Here is an 18,467-nt window from a genome sequence, read left to right on the forward strand (position 1 = left end):
CATTATTTTCCATTAATATAACTAGCTAGAAAGGTACTGGATGCAGTGGAGGGTGTTTTAAATAAGATGTTTTAAATAAACCACTCCTTCAGATTTCTCCTCAACCATCTCTTATTTGAACTCCAAAAATTACAGATACAGCCATTTGCGAACCCAACCAGCTTCATGATGGAGGCAAGCTAACCTGACTGTGGGTTGAACAGGAGAGGTCTGCTGTCCCCCACCCCATCCTGTGCCCTTATGCTATGCTGGCTCTAATGCCTCGTGCACAGTCCTAACACGAGTCAGACCAACCTGAAAAGCTGACTAAAATCTCACTGCCTTTACAGGGTGGCTTGGCTTTCAGCTAGTTGAATGAGCTGAAATGACTCTAGAGCTGCGCAGTCACTGCTGCTGGAATCAGGAAAGCAGGTCAGGCATGTGACATGGGGCAGGGAAGTCCCTTTCAGCAGCAGGAACGTTGGATAAGCTCAGATTAATGGTGAAAGCGCTGTTTAATAACAAAAGAACAGTGGAGAGAGTGCACCCTGAGATCCAGCCCCAACGGCAAGAGGGAAAGACAAAAGTCCCACTGCAGAACATTGAGGAAGCATTGGGTGCTACCTTGTACGTTAAAAAAGCAACAGAAGCTCCAAACCAAAGCCAAATGCTTCACTTGGAGTGCAGAATTAAAAATGAATCATTTAGCAGCTAAGATTTGTGTAATACCCTTTGCAAAACTCCTAACAGATGCTAAGCCCAAGTCTTCACATGGTAACATGTTGGGAAAGTGAGCACTTCCAGTCAGGAGGTTTTGCACCACGAGACTTTTCACCTGCAGGCTTATCAGTGACACCTGCAGTGAAACGTGAAGAAAGCCGCCCTTTTTTTAATCAGTCAGCAGAACACTTTTACTGATTTTTCACTTAGTGAGCCATCTGTGTTAACCTTGTTTGAAGCCCAGGTAACGCCCGTGCTGGCGCACAGCCTGACCACCTGGGGACAAACGAAGCCACAACCCCTCCTGGCCCGTGTTTGCACTTCCACACTGCATCGGCTCCAGCTGACCGCACCACAACCCCTGGCTCTCCTCACACCGCAACATGGCGGCGCCCCGCCCGCAGCGCGCTCTCGCGGCCTCGTGCCGAGCGCAGGCGCAACCCCGCCCAAAACCACTGCCTCAGAGCCGCTCAGAGGGCCCGCGCTGCCATTGGCCAGCGGCGCCGCGGCCGGTCCCGCCCTCCAGCTGGCGGCGGGCGAAGGTGGCCCCGCCCACTCACGTCCGCCCGCCTTCGGACCTCCCCGCGTCGCGCCGCTTTCCCCAGCCAACGAGATGCGGCGGGGCGGGCGGGGCTCGGATCCCGTAACTGACAAGTGCGGCGAGGCCAATGGGAAGCGGCAGCTGACGGGACGGGGGCCAATCGGGGGGGACGCCGGTGAGAGCGAGGCTCCGGAGCGAGGGGGGGTGGGCGTGGCCGAGAGGGCTAGAGCCCTCAATCAGGTGAGAGGAGGCGTTGACGGGCGTGAGCGGCGGCCAATCGCGGAGAGGAGCCGGGCCGCCCCTCCCCTCCCGCCGCCGAAGCTGCCAGAGAGTCAGGTGGCTCCGGGATGCGCGGCCGCGGCGGCAGGCGGAGGCGGGCGGGGAGGAGGGGGATGCGGCGGCCCGGCGGCACGCGCTGCCAGCCCTCACCCCTTCCCGCGCTGGGCTGAGGCGCTCCGGGCCGGGCCGCGGCGGCGGCACCTGCTGCCGGGCGGCGCCGGGCCGCATGAACAATAGGCGGCGGTACCGGCCCCGCCGCCCCCCGCAGCGCTCGGCTGCCGCGGGCGCCTCCCCCTATGGAGCAACCTCGCCATGGAGCCCCTCACAGCGCTCAGCCAGGAGGGCGCGGGCGGCGGGGAGCCGCCGGGCGGCGGGCCGCTCTGGACGGCCGTCTTCGAGTACGAGGCGTGCGGCGAGGACGAGCTGAGCCTGCGGCCGGGAGACGTGGTGCAGGTGCTGTCCCGGGACTCGCAGGTGTCCGGCGACGAGGGCTGGTGGACGGGGCAGATCGACCAGCGCGTCGGCATCTTCCCCAGCAACTACGTGAGCAGCGGCGTGCAGGGGGGCGGCCCGGAGCTGCGTGCCCGCTACCCGCCGCCTCCCGCCATACAGCGTAAGGAGGGCAGGCGGGAGGGCGCCGCGGGGCCGGGTGCCGGGAAGGGGGACCGGGGCCGCGGCGGCGGGGAGAAGAGCCCGGGCGGTGGGGAGCGGCGCGGCGAGGCCCGGCCCTCGGCACGGACGGCACCGCGGGGGCGGCCCCGGGAGCGGAGCGCGAGGCGGCTCGGCCCTGCACGGCGCGGAGCTGCCCGGGGGCCTTTCCTGTCGGGAGCCCGGAGCTCTTCTGTCTCCGGGTTCGGTAACGTGAGCGCCGCATTCGCGTTTATCGCCGTTTCCCTTTGTTAAATACTATGCTTCTGTGGGCTATCAACCTTCAAACGGCTGAAGCTTCGTGGCTGGGCAGTGGTGCAGCCTCCGCTGGCTCCCCTTTAAGAACGTCCTTAAGGAGAGAGAGATTGCTGCATGGGAAGCAGTTGCTTTCTGCAACAATCGTTACTAATACTTGTTCATTATTTTCCTTGCTCCTAACTGGTAGTATATTATCTTTTACTTCTATGTTAATTTGTGTTAGCAGGTTCCCATTTGCCATTACAAACGCTGCTTAAAAACACTTCTGAATGAGTTTTTGTCAGAGTTTGGATATTTGGGCCTACCTGAGAGTTGTGTGATTAAGGTGTGATGCTGAAAGTATGGAGGGATTGGTTTGTACCTCATTTTAGAGAAGTTTTGAAGCCTTTGAGCCATTTCATTTTTGCTTACTCTTGCTGCCACGTACAATTGCAGAAAGTGAAACAAGATGGAATGGCTGTTAATAGATCTTGTTTCTATCAATACTAACAATTCAGGCAAGAATAAAGTTGTGGGTTTGTTTTTTGTTTTTGGGGAGAGGGGGAGGGCAGAGATAAATCTTCAGATTAGCAGCCTTTTCTAGAAAGTAAAAGGAGTAAAGAGATGCTTTGTCCTATCTGGGACGTATCTCCAAGGAATACAACTAATAGCTTCTTTTTTTTCCTTATTCCACATCTGCTTGAAAGCACTTAGGTGGAGAGCTCAGTAATTCTTAAAATTGCCCTTGGAAATGTGAAAAGACTGTTGGGCAGCAATGGGGCTTGCTTTCTTGCTGGAACAGTATGAGGTATTTTTTCCCACATGCAGAAAATGCTGCAAATGCTCAGTAGGTTTTGCCTTGTGATAGCTGGGAAGAACCATTTCTATAGAAGTTCTTGAAGCATCAGCTCCTCTCCTGCTTTGGCCTGTTTAAGCACAGTCTTTATAACTATGGATTCTCCTGCCCTATTACACTTTCTGTGTCAAGGTAGTTCAGGAACAGCTGGGGGGTTGCACCATTTCCCTTTCTACCCTTCTGTTGCCCTATTAGGACAGCACTGCCTCTTTTCTCAAGTAAGCAACCATATGTTCATGATGGAATAGAACTTATTCCCCTGCAGTAAGTTTTCAATGTGCTAGAGGGCTCTGGTGGTGGTGGTGTTTGTTTTTTAAGAAACAGTGAGATTTGGACAGGTGGAAAGGTTGGTCGCTGTTGAACTGGATTTTGAAATTTGATGTTACAAGTCTATCTGCCCTTCACAAGGAGCGATGCTCCCTTTTAGAGTTGGCACTGCTAACTTGAGAGCTATTTGGAGTAACGATCCACTGTTAACTTGCTTAATGGACTAATACAGAGTAGTAATTTGTAGCAGTAATGCAGGGTGTCATTCTAGAGATGTGCACCTCAGCGCAGAAGCTATTTTTAGTTGCTTCCTGAAGTTTATCTTCGTGTATCATGAAGGTGTTGGAGTGCAAGGTCTTGAGACATTGCTTCCACTGAGAGTTGTGGTAGTGAGTAACTTCACACTTCCAGCCATCCTCACGGTGCTCACTTGAGCTTTACCTCGATACCCTGAAGGACAGCTACCAAGCATGCTCTCCCTGCATCCCTATTGAGGCTGTCAGCGATGGGTCCATTTGAAGGACCCTCATTTACAATACGGGCTCTTATGCATGACGGACTCAGCTAAGTAGCTTAATCATATGGTATAATAAATAGTGATTAAACAACGATTACTTTGCAATCGTCAACTTCACCACTGGTTCATGGCATACAGGCTCCGTAATTCCTTATCAGTCCTGGACTGATGATAGCACTTCATAATTTCTACAGCAATACATTCTGCACCCTGTATGTTCCCATTGTCTTTACAGTTTATTATAGCATGTCTGATAAATTAACTTGAGCTTAGAAAAGGGGTTGGTGTATTCAGAAAGATAAGGGGAAATGAGTCTTTTTATGTGCTACTGTAGCAGTACAGCCAAGTCTGTGAAATTAAACTAAATCAATACAGAATACTTCTTTAATTAAAAAGCTTGTTTAAAAGTGAGCTTTTTTTCTGATTAAACTACGTTTGAGGATGAGAAGGCCAGTCTACATTAAAGAAACGTACACGCATTCAAGGCGAAGCTAAGATCGTTCTTGCAAATTAAAGAACTCATTTCAAAATTCCATGCAGCGTCGTGTCTTAAATTTCACCCGGAAGCGTAAATGTCGCTTGTGTGCCCCACACTGCTTCAGGTGTGCATCCAGCAGGGGGTTGCCGTTTCTGAAGGGGAACAGCTGACGGCCCCTACGCTGTTCGGCTTCCGTGTGTGGCCTTTTCCTTCTGGCGCGGCAGCCGCGACCCCGGGGGGAGCTGTCCCTTCAGCACCGCCGCTGTCCGGCCGCGGGCTGGCTGCGCTGCGCGCCCTTCCCGCGAGTCCTGCTGCGGGCTTACGTGTTTGTTTCTTCTCGGACTTATCATTGACTCTATTGTTCGTGGAACAATAGAGAAAAGAAAACAGGCTTTCTTATTATGCACTATGCAGTAGTAAAAAATTGTTTTCCTTATTGCTAGCTCTGCATACTCAGTATGCAGTCTGATCCATCTGTTTGTCATGCAATCATCGGTACTGTCAGAATTGGCAGACGGATCTCATGGGGAACAAGTCTGCAAAGCCTTTAAAGTGTGGAGGAATAAGCTTGATTTTGGAAGGTCTAAAGGATTGTTAGTGGCAGTTGAATAAAAACCTTCAAATACAGGATGAATTCAGGAGATGTGTTTTATGTTTATGTTCAACTCTATAACGTTAGGCACTATAGTCACATCAGTGAAGATTAGCATGTGGGTGTCTCTTGTTTTAGTTTTCAAAATATTGCGCTATCAGTGAGGGCAAGAAATTAGGATTTATCCTTAACGGCATTTCAGCATTTTAAGATGATGATATTTTTAAGTGTATCATACACAGCTGTGATATTGAAATCATCACCATTGAGTGACTATGTAAGTTTTTATAATACTACAAGTTCTTTATTACTGTTCTAGTTCTTAAATGTTATCAGAAAGGACTACTGCTTCCATTTGTGTAATTTTGGGTAGAAAATTGGCCCATCTTATAAGGATAAGGGTGCAGTCAGGCAACATGGACCTTGAGTTAATATACGGGCTGCATAGTTGCTAAACATTTACATCTTTTTCTTTTTTTCCTCTTTTCCTAGTCTTGGAGATCGACTTCTCAGAACTTGTTCTGGAGGAAATCATTGGCATAGGGGGCTTCGGAAAAGTATATCGAGCTGTGTGGATAGGAGATGAGGTTGCTGTCAAGGCAGCTCGCTATGATCCTGATGAGGACATCAGCCAGACCATTGAGAATGTCCGCCAAGAAGCCAAGCTCTTTGCAATGTTAAAGCATCCTAACATCATTGCCCTCAGGGGCGTGTGTTTGAAGGAACCTAATCTTTGCTTGATCATGGAGTTTGCCCGTGGAGGATCGTTAAATAGAGTGTTGTCTGGTAAAAGGATACCTCCTGACATTTTAGTGAACTGGGCAGTACAAATTGCAAAGGGAATGAACTACTTGCACGAGGAAGCAATTGTTCCTATAATTCACCGTGACCTGAAGTCCAGCAACAGTAAGTGCTATACACTGAACAGTAAGGGTGCTGGGATAAATTTTCAGAAAGAAATAGTATATAGAAGAGAGGGAAATAACACTAATTTAGGAATCCTTTCTTGTGAACCACTGTATCCTCTAATTTAATTCCAGAGGGGTTTAGTTGTCTACGGTTTGGTGCTACAGACCACAGAAAAACATGTAAATGCTGTTACTTCATAGAAGTGACTTAAGTGACTGGGTAACTGTAATTGGAGTATGCTTCTGTAGTAGTTCTCATGTGTACAATATCTTAGTTCTTCTGGCACTTCAGTGGACTCTGGTGTGTTGGGAAGTACTTTTGAGCTTAAACTGTGCACCTTCTTTCTACTTTTTTGAAGGATAAAGATGTCTTTTGGAAAGATTAATGTTCTAAAGCTTTTATTTTACTTGCTATATTTTGCTGTATGTATGAGATATAAGCCTAATTTCCTTCTGGGAGATAATCTCTACCAAGTGGGAACTTCTCCCAGTCCCTCACAGAGCTAGTGTTGACAGAAACATTAATTCAGATAAATGAAATGAACCAGTACACCAAAGTCTGGAGCTGATGTTTGTGGTGTGTTACATGGGATGCAGCTGACCCATTAAATTACAAGGACTAGAGCATCAATAATTATGATTCTGGATTCTATTCCACGGAAGTAATAGCATTGTTGTCCTCAGTCTGAGGTGGATTTTTTTTGGTAGTATATCTATTTTTTTTCTCCAAACTGTACCTTGAAGTCAAATGCACACAGAACTATTATTTATGAATGTTAGAGCAAACTGCTACAGTGGCTTAAAGATTATCTCCATCCTGATGTCAGCTTGCAACTGTTTGGCCTTTCTCTGTGCTTTTTTCGTGTCTAGATGGCAAAAGAAATCAACTATCTGCATATTAACTGCAGTGATTTAGTTAGATGTGTTAGTATGAATCCATTTGTATTTATGACTTGAATTAATAAGAAGTGCAATGAAATGAGTGGCTGAGATGCAGGCACATGCCCTCCTTTGCTTTGAGGACAGTAATATCTAGCAGAGAGGTCTGGCAGGTGGGAATTTTAATATCTTAAATTTGCTAGAGCTAGTATTAACCATTACTATGCTTTAAATTTCAAGTCTGCAGAATCTCCCTACGCTTTTTTGGCCTTTAATCTTTTTTTTTTTTCTAGTAGAACTAGAAACTTTTTCTTCTATAGTAGAACTAACTACTTATATTCACTGCCACAAGTATTAACTTATATTGATGAGTTTGAAAATAGAAGCTATGAATTTTCAAATTAATTTCTATATTATTCTTATGCTACTAAAATTTCCCTTTTTTCTTGAAAAATCAAGGCAATCTTCTAAACTTCTTCACTTTCAAATGGCAATATGTATGGGCATATTAATAGACTGAGAAAAAAGATTGAGTGGTTGTGTTGATTAAGGAAAGGCTGGCTTCGTCTGTGAAAAAGAAATAATTAAGAGTTGCTTACCTAAGCAAATACTTACTGCCTTATTTCACTGGCAGGCTGCTAAGACTTGATTGCTTAGTGTCTGAACGTTTTTGAGGCTTAGAAGGAAAGCTAATTCTAAAATAAAATGCTGTCATGTCCTGGCTGTTCACTGTTTCGTTCAGACTAGAGATTGCTAGTTGTGAAAGAGAAATGTACCAGACAGTACCAGTGAAATGAGAGGGACATCAGCACACAGGATTGCCAATGAAACTCAGATATGGGTGTTAGAAAGCATCTGTTCTGGCAGCAAAAAGAAAAAAAAAAAAGTCTCTTGTCACAGTGATTCAGCAGTACATAACTTGTGCTGCACTGTAAATCTTCAGTGAGAAGTGTAAGGTTCTGCTAAATAAATTGCTAGAATTTTCCTCATTTGGGAAGAGACAATTGGAAGGGAATAATCAAGGAGAATGCCTGTTGAATAATTCCAAGGCATTCTATGTTTGGAGCAGAGGGGGGGACCATTTCTAATTATTAGGTTATTGCATCATGATTATGTATATCATTTGCGTTTTGTGCGGTTTTCTCATGTACTTAACTTTTCTATTGCTGTGGATAGTTGAGAATGGATTTTGTTATTAGCTTTATGGCTGAAGAATTACAGGCTTGTCGCTTTTTTTTGTACAAGTTTCCTCCCACCAACTAGATAGGCAGTAATGCATCTCTGCAGAAGGAACAGCTTCTGCTCACCAGATCTTGGAAAAGATTCTTGCAGGCAACTTCTGTCATGTACTGAACATCTACCACTACTCTAGAGCTGCCATGAGAGCATCAGCTGTATTGATCTACTGCTTTGCGCTGCCTAGGTTTAGTAATAGGTACTTGTATGAGTCTTCTACATCTCGTATTCAAGAACCACCTGCTATCTTGGACTTGTGCTGTCTGAAGCTGCAGGAGTCATGAATATGAGAGTTAGGGATTTAGATGGGGGAGTGGGAAGGAACAGTTGGCTTATTTAAAGTCAAATTTCCTGCTGGAGTATTAGAAAATCAGATAATGCCTTGCTTTCAGATGTTTGCCTATATGCAGGCAGATACAGGTTGCATAAGGACAATACTTCATGCTGAACCTTCTTAAAATAGTCATGTTACATTTGAAACAATGAAATAAGTCAAATGAACATCTTAATGCAAGTCTGAGAAATTACCCAATTATATATAAGGGTTTGAAAATATCCTTTTTAATCTGAAGTATTGCAGTTTTATCTGTGGACTCAAGTAGTAGGTACCTCAAAAAGTCTCAATTTGTTTTCAACATTTTGGATGGCATAGTAAAGAATAGGTTTTCATTGCTTTAGGAGGTAACTCCTTTTTGTATGGAGACTGAACGTTATGAGATTATGGAAGGTGTAGTTCCTTGAGATTTTCTCAGTCAAAAAACACTCTCTGTTGTGACTTTCTGTTTTCCTTTTAATCAAAAACTTAAACATCTTATTTTTGTTTCACCATTTTTCTTAATTTATTTGACATTTTTGTTATCTTAATTTTTTTTAATTAATCCTAATGCATTTACAGTGTAGAAAGTGTCCTGTACATTTTAAAAGCAGTGTTCGTTTGAGTTAGAATTTTAATGTAAACTTTAGAGGTGAGGTTCTGAGCTGCCTGTTCTCATTGCTGGATGTTATCAGGAAATGAGCATATAAAATCTTTACAGAACAGATTGCACACCTGTGACTTATTTTTAGAGATCTGAAATTCTTTTGCTGAATGTCAATTCGCAGCAAGTCTGGGGGGTGGGTGTTCCACTGGAATTACCATTTCACATTAGCTATGTAACTACAGAACAGAAAGAGGATAACCCAGGAAAGCTGTTCAGTTCTGTTGTGAGGGGATGAATCTTTTTTTTCCTTGCATTTCATTCAAGAGACTCAGTTCTTTTTATATAAGAAATTAATCTTTCTTTTTAATCTGTTGACAGAATCATCTGATTCTTTCTTCTTTTCATCTGGTGATATTGTTAACCTTTGCCTCTTCTCCGGCATGTCAGTGCTCCACTGAGCATCTGCTACAGAATTGTTAGTAGGCCTCTCCCAGTGTGGAGGCTCCAAAATCATGGAAATATGGAGCTATAGGAGGAAAAAAAAAAAGCAGTAGGTAATGCCCACTGGGGGAAACATCATTGTGTTTAGAACAGCTTTTGGTGTTTCCCTTTCTCATCTCTCTCATCTGATTGGAGTCTTGTTTCTGGCCATAGGAAGGTGTTTGGTCTGTAATGCTTAAGATCAGAAAAGGCAGTTCTGCTGGTTTCAGTGAAGTACTGTAAATAATCAAGCAGTTTCTATTTGTCTAATGTCTGCCAGCATTAGATATGCCAGCATTGTTAGAGGAATAATGCCCATTAGAGAACTAGCAAAAGCATATTTGCTCTTTTTTTAGCTGGCTCAGCAAAATATGGTTGTTCTTTGCACAGCACTAAGATTTTGCTGAGGATATTCATGCTATTTAGCAAAATGCTTTGTAAAAGCTGCTATTTGCTTTCCATACAGTGGCACAGATTAGAAGTGAAGTGACATGTCCAAGGTCAAAGAAAGAGGTAAGGGCAGAGATCAAAATAAAGCCCATCAGTTCTGATTCATTCAAGTTGGTAGTTCTTTCCTTCTTGCTCTTTGGAGGTGTTCACCTCACCACCTACTAGGAAGACCAAGGTAAGTCTGTGGTATCCTGAAAATTAAAACTTTGGCTTTCTGAAAATCTTCTGAGTCTGCTATAGCTTTGATTATTAGTTTTATACAGTTGTTAAGCGTTTTTCTGTTCATAAAAATGCTAATAGAGCTGAGTTGTGGTCTACAAACAGTTGTTCCTAGGAATTAAAATGTTCATTGTTCTTTATTTTTTTTAAACTACAGTCAGAATTTAGAAGCAAGGATGGTTTGCAACTAGTTCAAGTCCAATCTCAGGACAACATCACTTGAATATTACATAGCAGTGCTGCTGACATGATTAGTTATCATTTTTGTTGCAGTATTGGGATCTCAATCCATCCGTAAATGACGTTCTTTCTGTTGGTCTATTCTGAGAAGGAAAAATGCTTAATGTAAACCTCTTGCTCTATCTGATGGCATCACAGAGGAAAGTTTTCTCAGGGTCTGGTTAATGTACGTTGGCAGAGCAGTTTGCAAGTCTGCACTGCTATTACTGCTTCTTGCACTTCAATGTAATTTGCTGAGTAATTCTCCAGTGTTGTACTTTCTACCCAAATGGATTTCTTTTGTCAGTGCTATGAAATGAATGTGAGTAATGCTTCGTGCAAAGCATAGTGAAACTATTTTAAGGACATCTGAGTACTTTATGTTGGGTGGATTATTGATTTGGCCTCATTCGGTTGGTCTTTCTTCTGTGAGAGGAAGGTGAGATGAAAGTAATTTTTTTAACAGAAGCTGTGTGATTAATTTAGATTAGAATAGTTCATATAGTAAAACCAAGTCTTTTATACTGCCTGAGTGTACTCTTGGGGGTGATTAAAGACGGCTTTTTAGGTTTGTAGTGGAAATGCTATGTCATGGCTTGAACCAGTGATTGAGCACCTGGTAGGAAGGCAGGGCCAACCCAGGGGAGCTCAGGTGCATGCAGTGCAGCCGAATGACCAGAAGGAGTGGAGCCAGGATCCACCCCTTCCCAAACCTCATTTAAGTGCTGGCAGTGGAAGCAAGGGTATCTTGCTGGAGATCTCTGCATACCTGAGGCCTTCTGAAGGTGAGCAGCTTCTTTCATTTATTTTTGTGCCTATAGCTGTTGTACTTGAGCAAACGCTCACTTGCAGCCTAGGACCTTGCTGCTCTGCTGTCATTGCTGCACTTTCCCTCGTGTTGCAAGGTTCTACACTTGAGCAATTACCAGATTTTGTGGACGTGCTATGTGGTATTGCTAATGGTGCTTAACTCACAGTTCTGGTTTCTCTGTTCTTTTTTGCATCTCCGTAGAGCATCAGTCTTTGTGCTGATGTTCTCATCGCTTGTGCTGTGATTAACAAATTCCAGAGAACTGCATAACTTTCTGAATGTAGTAATATGGTGATGAAATTCCTGGCAGTAATCTTACAACTTCTGTTCAATAGAACGCAATACATTAATTTCATGTGTTATTATTTCAGAAGAAGTTATACCTGAGGGCAATTCTAATTGAAGCAATTGAGACAGTGGGAATTCAAAGAAGTAGAGAGCCAGTTTACTGTGTTTTTTTTTTTAATTTTATTTATTTTAGCCTTCCTGAATAAGTGCAGCTACTCTTCTGAGAGTTGTAACAGGTGCTTTCAAGCTGCAGTCTTACTATTTTCAGTATGTGTAAGTAGCTTTCTGAGAGGGGATGTTTTCATTTCGGAGATGGTTTGTTTTAGTTGAATTGTAATTCACAGCGAAGATAGCAATTAAAAGTCAAAAAAGGACAGACCATGAAATAATTCTGATATGCAGAATACTATGAGATACTTTTGACCCCTCCAAGCAGCAAAAATACAATTTTACAAATGGAATCCCGTGTTTTTGTAGACAAGAATAAAGAGAGTTGGTCTCATTTTTAGAAGTGAAACTGATTTAAGCTTTTTAAAACCTACCGAATATCGTTTCCATTTTTCCTCTGCTGCTGTGTATAATTTTATACAGGGTTATTTGTCCTAAGAAAGAAATAACCAAGTATTGTGATACTAAGCACTTTCTCCCAATTGTGCATGTGGAACCATAGAAGAGAGATGAACAGTCTCAACCCCCATTGTGCAGGAAGTGTACCTCAGCATCTGTGCACTGATCCTGTGGCTTCAGTAGCTGACCATCTGTGACAGAGCTGTGATAAATCTGGTTTTCTGAAATTTCTTTTAAAGCAATAAGTTGAGGATGAGAATAGCTTTGTGGTGTTTCTGGGAAGCTCGGATGACTTTCAGCTACGTTCTTTTTTTTGTTTCTACATCAATCAACTTGATTTGTATTTTGAGAGACTTCTATCAGCAGCTTAATTTTTGCTTTTCTCATCAAACAGTTCTTTTAATAATTTCAACATATCCGGTGTGGACAAACTTACTCTTGAAGCATCAAAAGTTGTGTGATTTTGCTCTTTGAAATGATAAATCATCACTGAGGATGATTTCCTTAATTTTGGTAATAATCTACTTTGAATTCGATGCATGTTCCTTTATGACAATAAAAGCTTTAAATTATTGGGAAGATTGCAAGATAGAGCATTTGATTTAGGTAGCTGCTTCTGGGTACATGTTTGTGATTCGAGGATAGTTTCAGTTAGATTGGTGTGACTTTTGACTTCCAAAAGGTTGCCAAAATTGTCTTGGATATTTCATACTTGCTTATTGATGGTGAGACTACTTATGACAAGCTAAATGTAGCCTCTGTCAGACCTAAAGGTTTTCCAGGTATGAAAAAGTAATAACAAAAACATGCACTAAGAAGAGAAACTATCACAACATATGATGATTTAAAATTACGTCATTTGAGTTCAATAGTGTTCGTTATATAAGGGAGAAGAATGTTTACTTGGATAGTTATTCATCTTTGAGTCCTGGCCTGTGGAATAGTCACTGTGATGCTGATGGTAGCACGGTGCAGCTTATGTGTATATAGATCTGAACATTTTTCTGAAATCCCATATCTGCTTTGAACACTGTACTAAAGTTCTGGGTGATTTTGAGCTACAAAGTAGGATCCCAGTTGTGCCACATCTTCCTCTACTTCCTCAAAGAGACTTCTGTAATTTGCTTGGCTGTTAAAAAAATGTTAATGGATCAGCTGCTTGTATTGTGGCTGCAAACCTTCAGTTAAATCATGAGTGTGACTTCAACCTTGTTGATTTACAGACTTGCTGCTTATGTATGGCAAATGATAGTGTAGCTCTATTTTTAGTAACCAGGGGAAGTATTTCTGCCATTAAGTTTTTGCTTACTGCAGTGCTTAAACCAGGGGTTCCTGGAGCATTTCAGGGGCACTGTAAAGAATTGGTTATGGAGAACAGTGAAAGGGCTGGTAGGCATGTCTTATGAGGTGAGGCTGAGGTCACTTGGGATGTCCAGTGTGGGGAAAGTGAGACTGAGAGGTGAACTCATTGCTCTCTGCAACTTCCTGAGGAGGCAAAGTGGAGAGAGAGGTGCTAGTTTCTTCTGCCTGGTCACCACTGATAGGATGTGCAGGAATGGCACAAAACTGTGCTAGGAGAGGTTCAGACTGGACAGTAGGAGCAACTTATTTACTATGTGGACTGTCAGACTCTGGAACAGGCTTCCAAGAGAGATGGTTGATGCCCCGCAGCTGTCAGTGTCCAAAAGGCATTTGGATAATGCCCTCGGTAACAGACTTTAACTTTTGGTTAGCACTCAGGTAGTCAGGTGGTTGGAGTCAATGATGTTTGAAGGTTCCTTCCAACTGAACTATTCTAAGTAATTGCTGCAAAGATGTTGTGGGGTGCAGAGAGGTGGTGGGATGCATGTGAACCATGGCCTCAGCAGCCATGGAATTGCAGAATGGCTTCTGTTGAAAGGGACCCTAAGGTTGATCTCATTCCAACCCCTGCTATGAACAGGATCACCTCCTACTAGGCCAGGTTGCCCAAAGCCCTATCCAACTGGCTTTGAGCACTTCCAGGGATGTTAGGCTTTCCTGATGTTTCTCCTATTTGGGTATAAGCCTAGGAAAGGGTATTAGAGAAAATAGCCTTCCATTGGCCTTGAGGTTTTTTTTTTTAATGTTGTGAAACGATCCAATTATCAACAGAAAATTGTGTCTAATTCTTCTTACTAAAGTGTTATCAATCTTGCCTTTGGATAGATTGATTTGATTTGATTTTTGTTTGTAATTGTTCATATAGTATGACTTTGATACGATGATGGTCATCTGGCAACTGAAGGACCTGCCTGATGTTTCACCTTGTTGCTTCGTAGCTCACTGTGATTACAGAGTTTAAGTCAGAACTAAAAGCAATCTAACACCTCAAAAAGTGGACAGCTTTCTGATGGTTTTGATGAGTTTTTCTGATGGTATGAGCTGTTGTCTCATGTGGACTTGTGCAATGGTGCAGGACTGCCCTCTTTCTCAGCAGCTGGCAATTTCTTTTACTCAGCTTAATGTAAAGCTGCAGTATTTAAGGAAGCCTGGATTTCACTGTAGTCAGCTCTAGTTTTGTGTTGATTGGACATCTCTGAACCCGTTTACATTTGTTGGGATTAGTGGAAATACACTTCTGTTTTCTTAATGCTTGTACTGAAGTCTGATTTAAAAAAAACCAAGAACTTGAGTTGTGGTTTTTTTGTTTGTTTGTTTTGCTGCTGCCTATGGAGCTTTTAAGGCTACTTTACCTTCTAGATTGTAGAGTATCTGTTCTAGGGATGAAGGATATTTGGTATTTATTGATTGCTCCATAGAGATGTCTTAGTTGAACCCAAAGCAAAACAGTTCTGTGTTCCTTTCCCATAGTTAGTTTCATGTTTATGTTTGTCTGCAAATGGCTCCCTCTGAACCAGCATTATTATTAAACTTTTGGGAAGGTCTCCTGAGTGACAATGAATGTGAATGTTATTCACGTGATTCTACTTATTACCTTTTATTTGTTTGTTTTTACTGTTGCCTGATACTGTTCTTATACTGAATTTGTTGCAAGCTTTTAAACTGATACAATTTGGCAAAGTACTGTATTGGGTACAGAGGTTGTTACATTTTTCCTTGTAGTGTTAACTGGTAATGAAGAATAAAATAATCCAAGCCTGTGCAAGAAGGTTGTTCCAGTGCAAGCAGTACAGTAGGATTTAATCTGTATCCAGAGTCAAACAGCACCGGTTTTCCACTGAAGTCACTTGAGTGTTCTCCAGGAGCATTCTAAGTGTTTAGTACCAGATCACTAAAGCGATAAGACTTTTTCAGCTTGGCTAGGAGAAAGGATGGATTCTAAATATACTATGGCTCTGGAGGCCTTTCCTATCCCCTCCCCCTTATGCATTAGCTCTTTGCAGTTACTATACTGCACGGCTTAAAATCAGAGAACTGCTGTGCTGTCACATCCATCACCTCTTCTAGGTTGATAGAAGAAGACAGTTGACCAGCTTTATGGCTTTACTGAACCCTCATGTAGCCAATAATTATAATGCTTTTTCCTTTCAGATTGTGTGCGTATGTATTTTAATGTGACGTTGCAAAATGGTTAATAATAGAAAATATTTGCTTATTACTTAGAGGCAACATTACATAGAGGAACCAAACCGTTCTTTGGTTTTCCTTCTAAGATGTGAAATTTTGAGCAGGACTTGAATTCTGTGATGTGCAGGATCTTATGCAGCAATGTGTAACCTTCTGCACTGCACGCAGACATTAGAATAAAGATGCACTCCTGAAATGTACAACAGGGTACCCGACAGAAGGTGGCTGAGGGCTGCATGTGGAAAGCCCGGACTCGGTCCACGTGCGGATCTGTTAATCACTTTAAGTACTTTGAATGTGGGATCAGGAGCAGATTGCTCATTATCTGGATACTTGGGAAGCAAAGCTGTGCAGGCTGACTGTGGAAGGTACAGCTAAAATTACAATTTAAATTTTGGCAAGCCACTGCAGTGCAAGATTTTATTTTGGAGCGAGTGTTTGAAATCCTTTCCCAAAAGCTTAGTTCTCTGCTCAAGACAGGATGCCTTTGTACTGCCAATAGGATCTAATAATTAAAAAAAAATAAATACCCGGCAATCTTAGTTCCTTGTCCCTCTTCCAATGACACTGCTTTTTTGTCAGTCAAACTGCAGGCTTATTAGCTATCTTCTGACTCTTGAGACCATGCATCTCAGAGAACGCAGCAATGTGAAGAAATATACTGAGGCTGTCCTTTTCTCTAGTTGTCTGACATGCGCCTCCCTCCCCCCATGCCATCCGAGCTGAAATTTATCTTGGGGAGTTTTGCTTATTCATGGGAGGGGAGAGTGGGACTGGAACAATCATAGGAAGTTCAGCGAAGCTATCCTCTTCTATGCAAAAGCATTTTCATTTCATCTGTATGTTCTTTTCTTGTTCAAATACGGATTGTTCGAGAGCTATGGTGCTATACTGAATGCTTGCTATAACTGCAGTACTTTCTAAATAAGAGCCATGAAGATTTGACAGAATGTCTTGTGTTTCTTTGGAGTACAGTGGAATTTTCTAACCTTTTTTTTAGATAAAAATAAAGATAAAAAGTTGTGATTGGACCATGCAAGGGATGAAAAATACTTGTCATTTTTTTCTCAATTGGTCTCCAGAATAAAAATAAAACTACATTGAAATGAGCATTAAAGCCTTCTAGTAGCTGAAAATGTTTGGACTGAAAATAGATCTGTAAGGCAGTTAACTAGACTTGGACAAAGTGAAGATTCTCACTAGATTGTAAGGAGAAGAGTACAAAAATATTTTAAACTGAAATTGGCTGCCCTAACTGTGAAATTGGAATGTGTGTGTGCCAGGGAGGGAAATGAAATTTAAGTGTGGTATTTAACTTCTGTGTTCGTGGACCCTCTGCTCAGAGGGGAGTTCTTCAGAAAGTGCCTTCTGAGCTGATCTAGCATGGATAACTGTATTCTGTAGTCTGGAAAACAAGTCATTTGAAAACTCACAAGGTCGAGTGAAGAGCTTTTGTTCAAGGCAAGATTTCATGTAATGGATTGGCATGCTCTGCTGTGGGCTAGGTGAGAGAGTCTGGATTGGATTCTATAACATTAATCAGGCTTCTCCCCCTCTATGCTTTCAACTTCACCCAGCCCTTTAACTGACTTCTAAAACTTGTGTAAGGCTTTTTTTTTTTTTTTTTTTTTGGGGGGGGGGGGTGTAAATTTGGAATTTCCTTGGGAAAAGAGGTCAGAATATCCTGTTTCCTTCAATTCTTGCACTTGAGGACACTTCTCCCTGTCAGGGAGAAGTTTTATGGCAGTGCTTCCTTATAGGAATGTGGATTGTCCTTAAATCCTTCAGTGGAAAAGCCTTGCAGCTTTCAAACAGACTTTGGTCATGTTGTGTATTAAAAGATCTCAGAATGAAACAGCACTGTTTTCCTTAAAGATTCTGCTCTGTTCATTTCTTTCTGAAAAACTCTTTTATCTGACATTTGATGGACTCAATATCTGATATTTCTTGTAGCTCATGAATTATCGTAATAGAGGAAGCGAATGGCTTGAGGCTTATCTGTTATCTGATAAAACTTCCTTTCTTTTGTTTTGCATTCTGGTAAGTGAAGCCATAGCAATCTATTCTGTTTGCATGATAGAGCAAGAAATAAAATGTGTCCAATATCCCCACTCAGAATGAGTGCTTAACTGCAGCAGAAGTCTTTCACATTCCAGCTATTACAGGATAAGCATTAGTTCCCCTTTGTAGCTGCTTGCTGACCTTTACTGCTGTCAAAAGCAGTGATCGTAGAGTAACAGTGAGTCAGATATGCATAGATGAGCAAAGGCCTGTTGGGAGGGGGGAAAAATTCTGTTTCTAGGCAGTTGTATAGGTGGTTGAGTTTCTCTGAAGTGATGGGAACATCGAACTGCAGAAAAAATTCATGGTACTACTTTGAGAACGACTCTACTCTGTGTAAGTGGCTCTATTATTTCTATGTGGATTTAAATTAATCTGCTTTTTTTTTTTTTCTTTTCAGCCTTGGAGGTCTGAAGTAGTGGTCTCAATTTACAACCTAACAAAATAGGAATAGGTACAGTGAAGCAGTGAGAATAAAGGAAAAATCTAGCATGAGCCCAGATAAGGATGTGAGAGACTTGGGAATAAACTTCATTAAGTCTTTGCAAGCAGTTAGATGGCTCCTTAGTGATTTAACTATTATAGTTAAATAGTTCTGCATCAAGTAAAATAACAGATTACATCCTGATCTTATTTATAACCTTTCCTTGTTGGTGTCACCCGCCCACCGCTGTTGCTGCCATCTTGATCTTAGGCAGATGATTGTGCCTCTAAAGATGACAGTACAGCATAGAATTCAAACCTGCCAGCAGCACTGTTAATTGCA

The 18,467-nt window shown here is 42.4% G+C and overlaps 1 protein-coding gene across 6 annotated transcripts in view; it reads left to right on the forward strand.

The window, feature by feature from the left end:
- Positions 1-1,566: 1,566 nt before the first annotated feature.
- MAP3K9 (mitogen-activated protein kinase kinase kinase 9) overlaps positions 1,567-18,467 on the forward strand; it is a 54,090-nt gene continuing 37,189 nt past the window's right edge. For 5 of the 6 annotated variants that reach the window (XR_005860548.2, XR_005860547.2, XR_005860549.2 and 2 more), the window contains exons 1-2: positions 1,567-2,132; positions 5,607-6,020. Coding sequence is in view for 2 of the 6 variants with exons in the window: in XM_015287580.4 (XP_015143066.3) it covers positions 1,832-2,132; positions 5,607-6,020 (715 nt within the window). In the remaining 4 variants the exon portion in view is untranslated. The remainder of the gene's footprint in view (positions 2,133-5,606; positions 6,021-18,467) is intronic. The other variant, XM_040702033.2, reaches the window with a different exon arrangement.

Source organism: Gallus gallus, chromosome 5 (assembly GCF_016699485.2).
Source record: "Gallus gallus isolate bGalGal1 chromosome 5, bGalGal1.mat.broiler.GRCg7b, whole genome shotgun sequence".
NCBI lineage: Eukaryota > Metazoa > Chordata > Aves > Galliformes > Phasianidae > Gallus > Gallus gallus.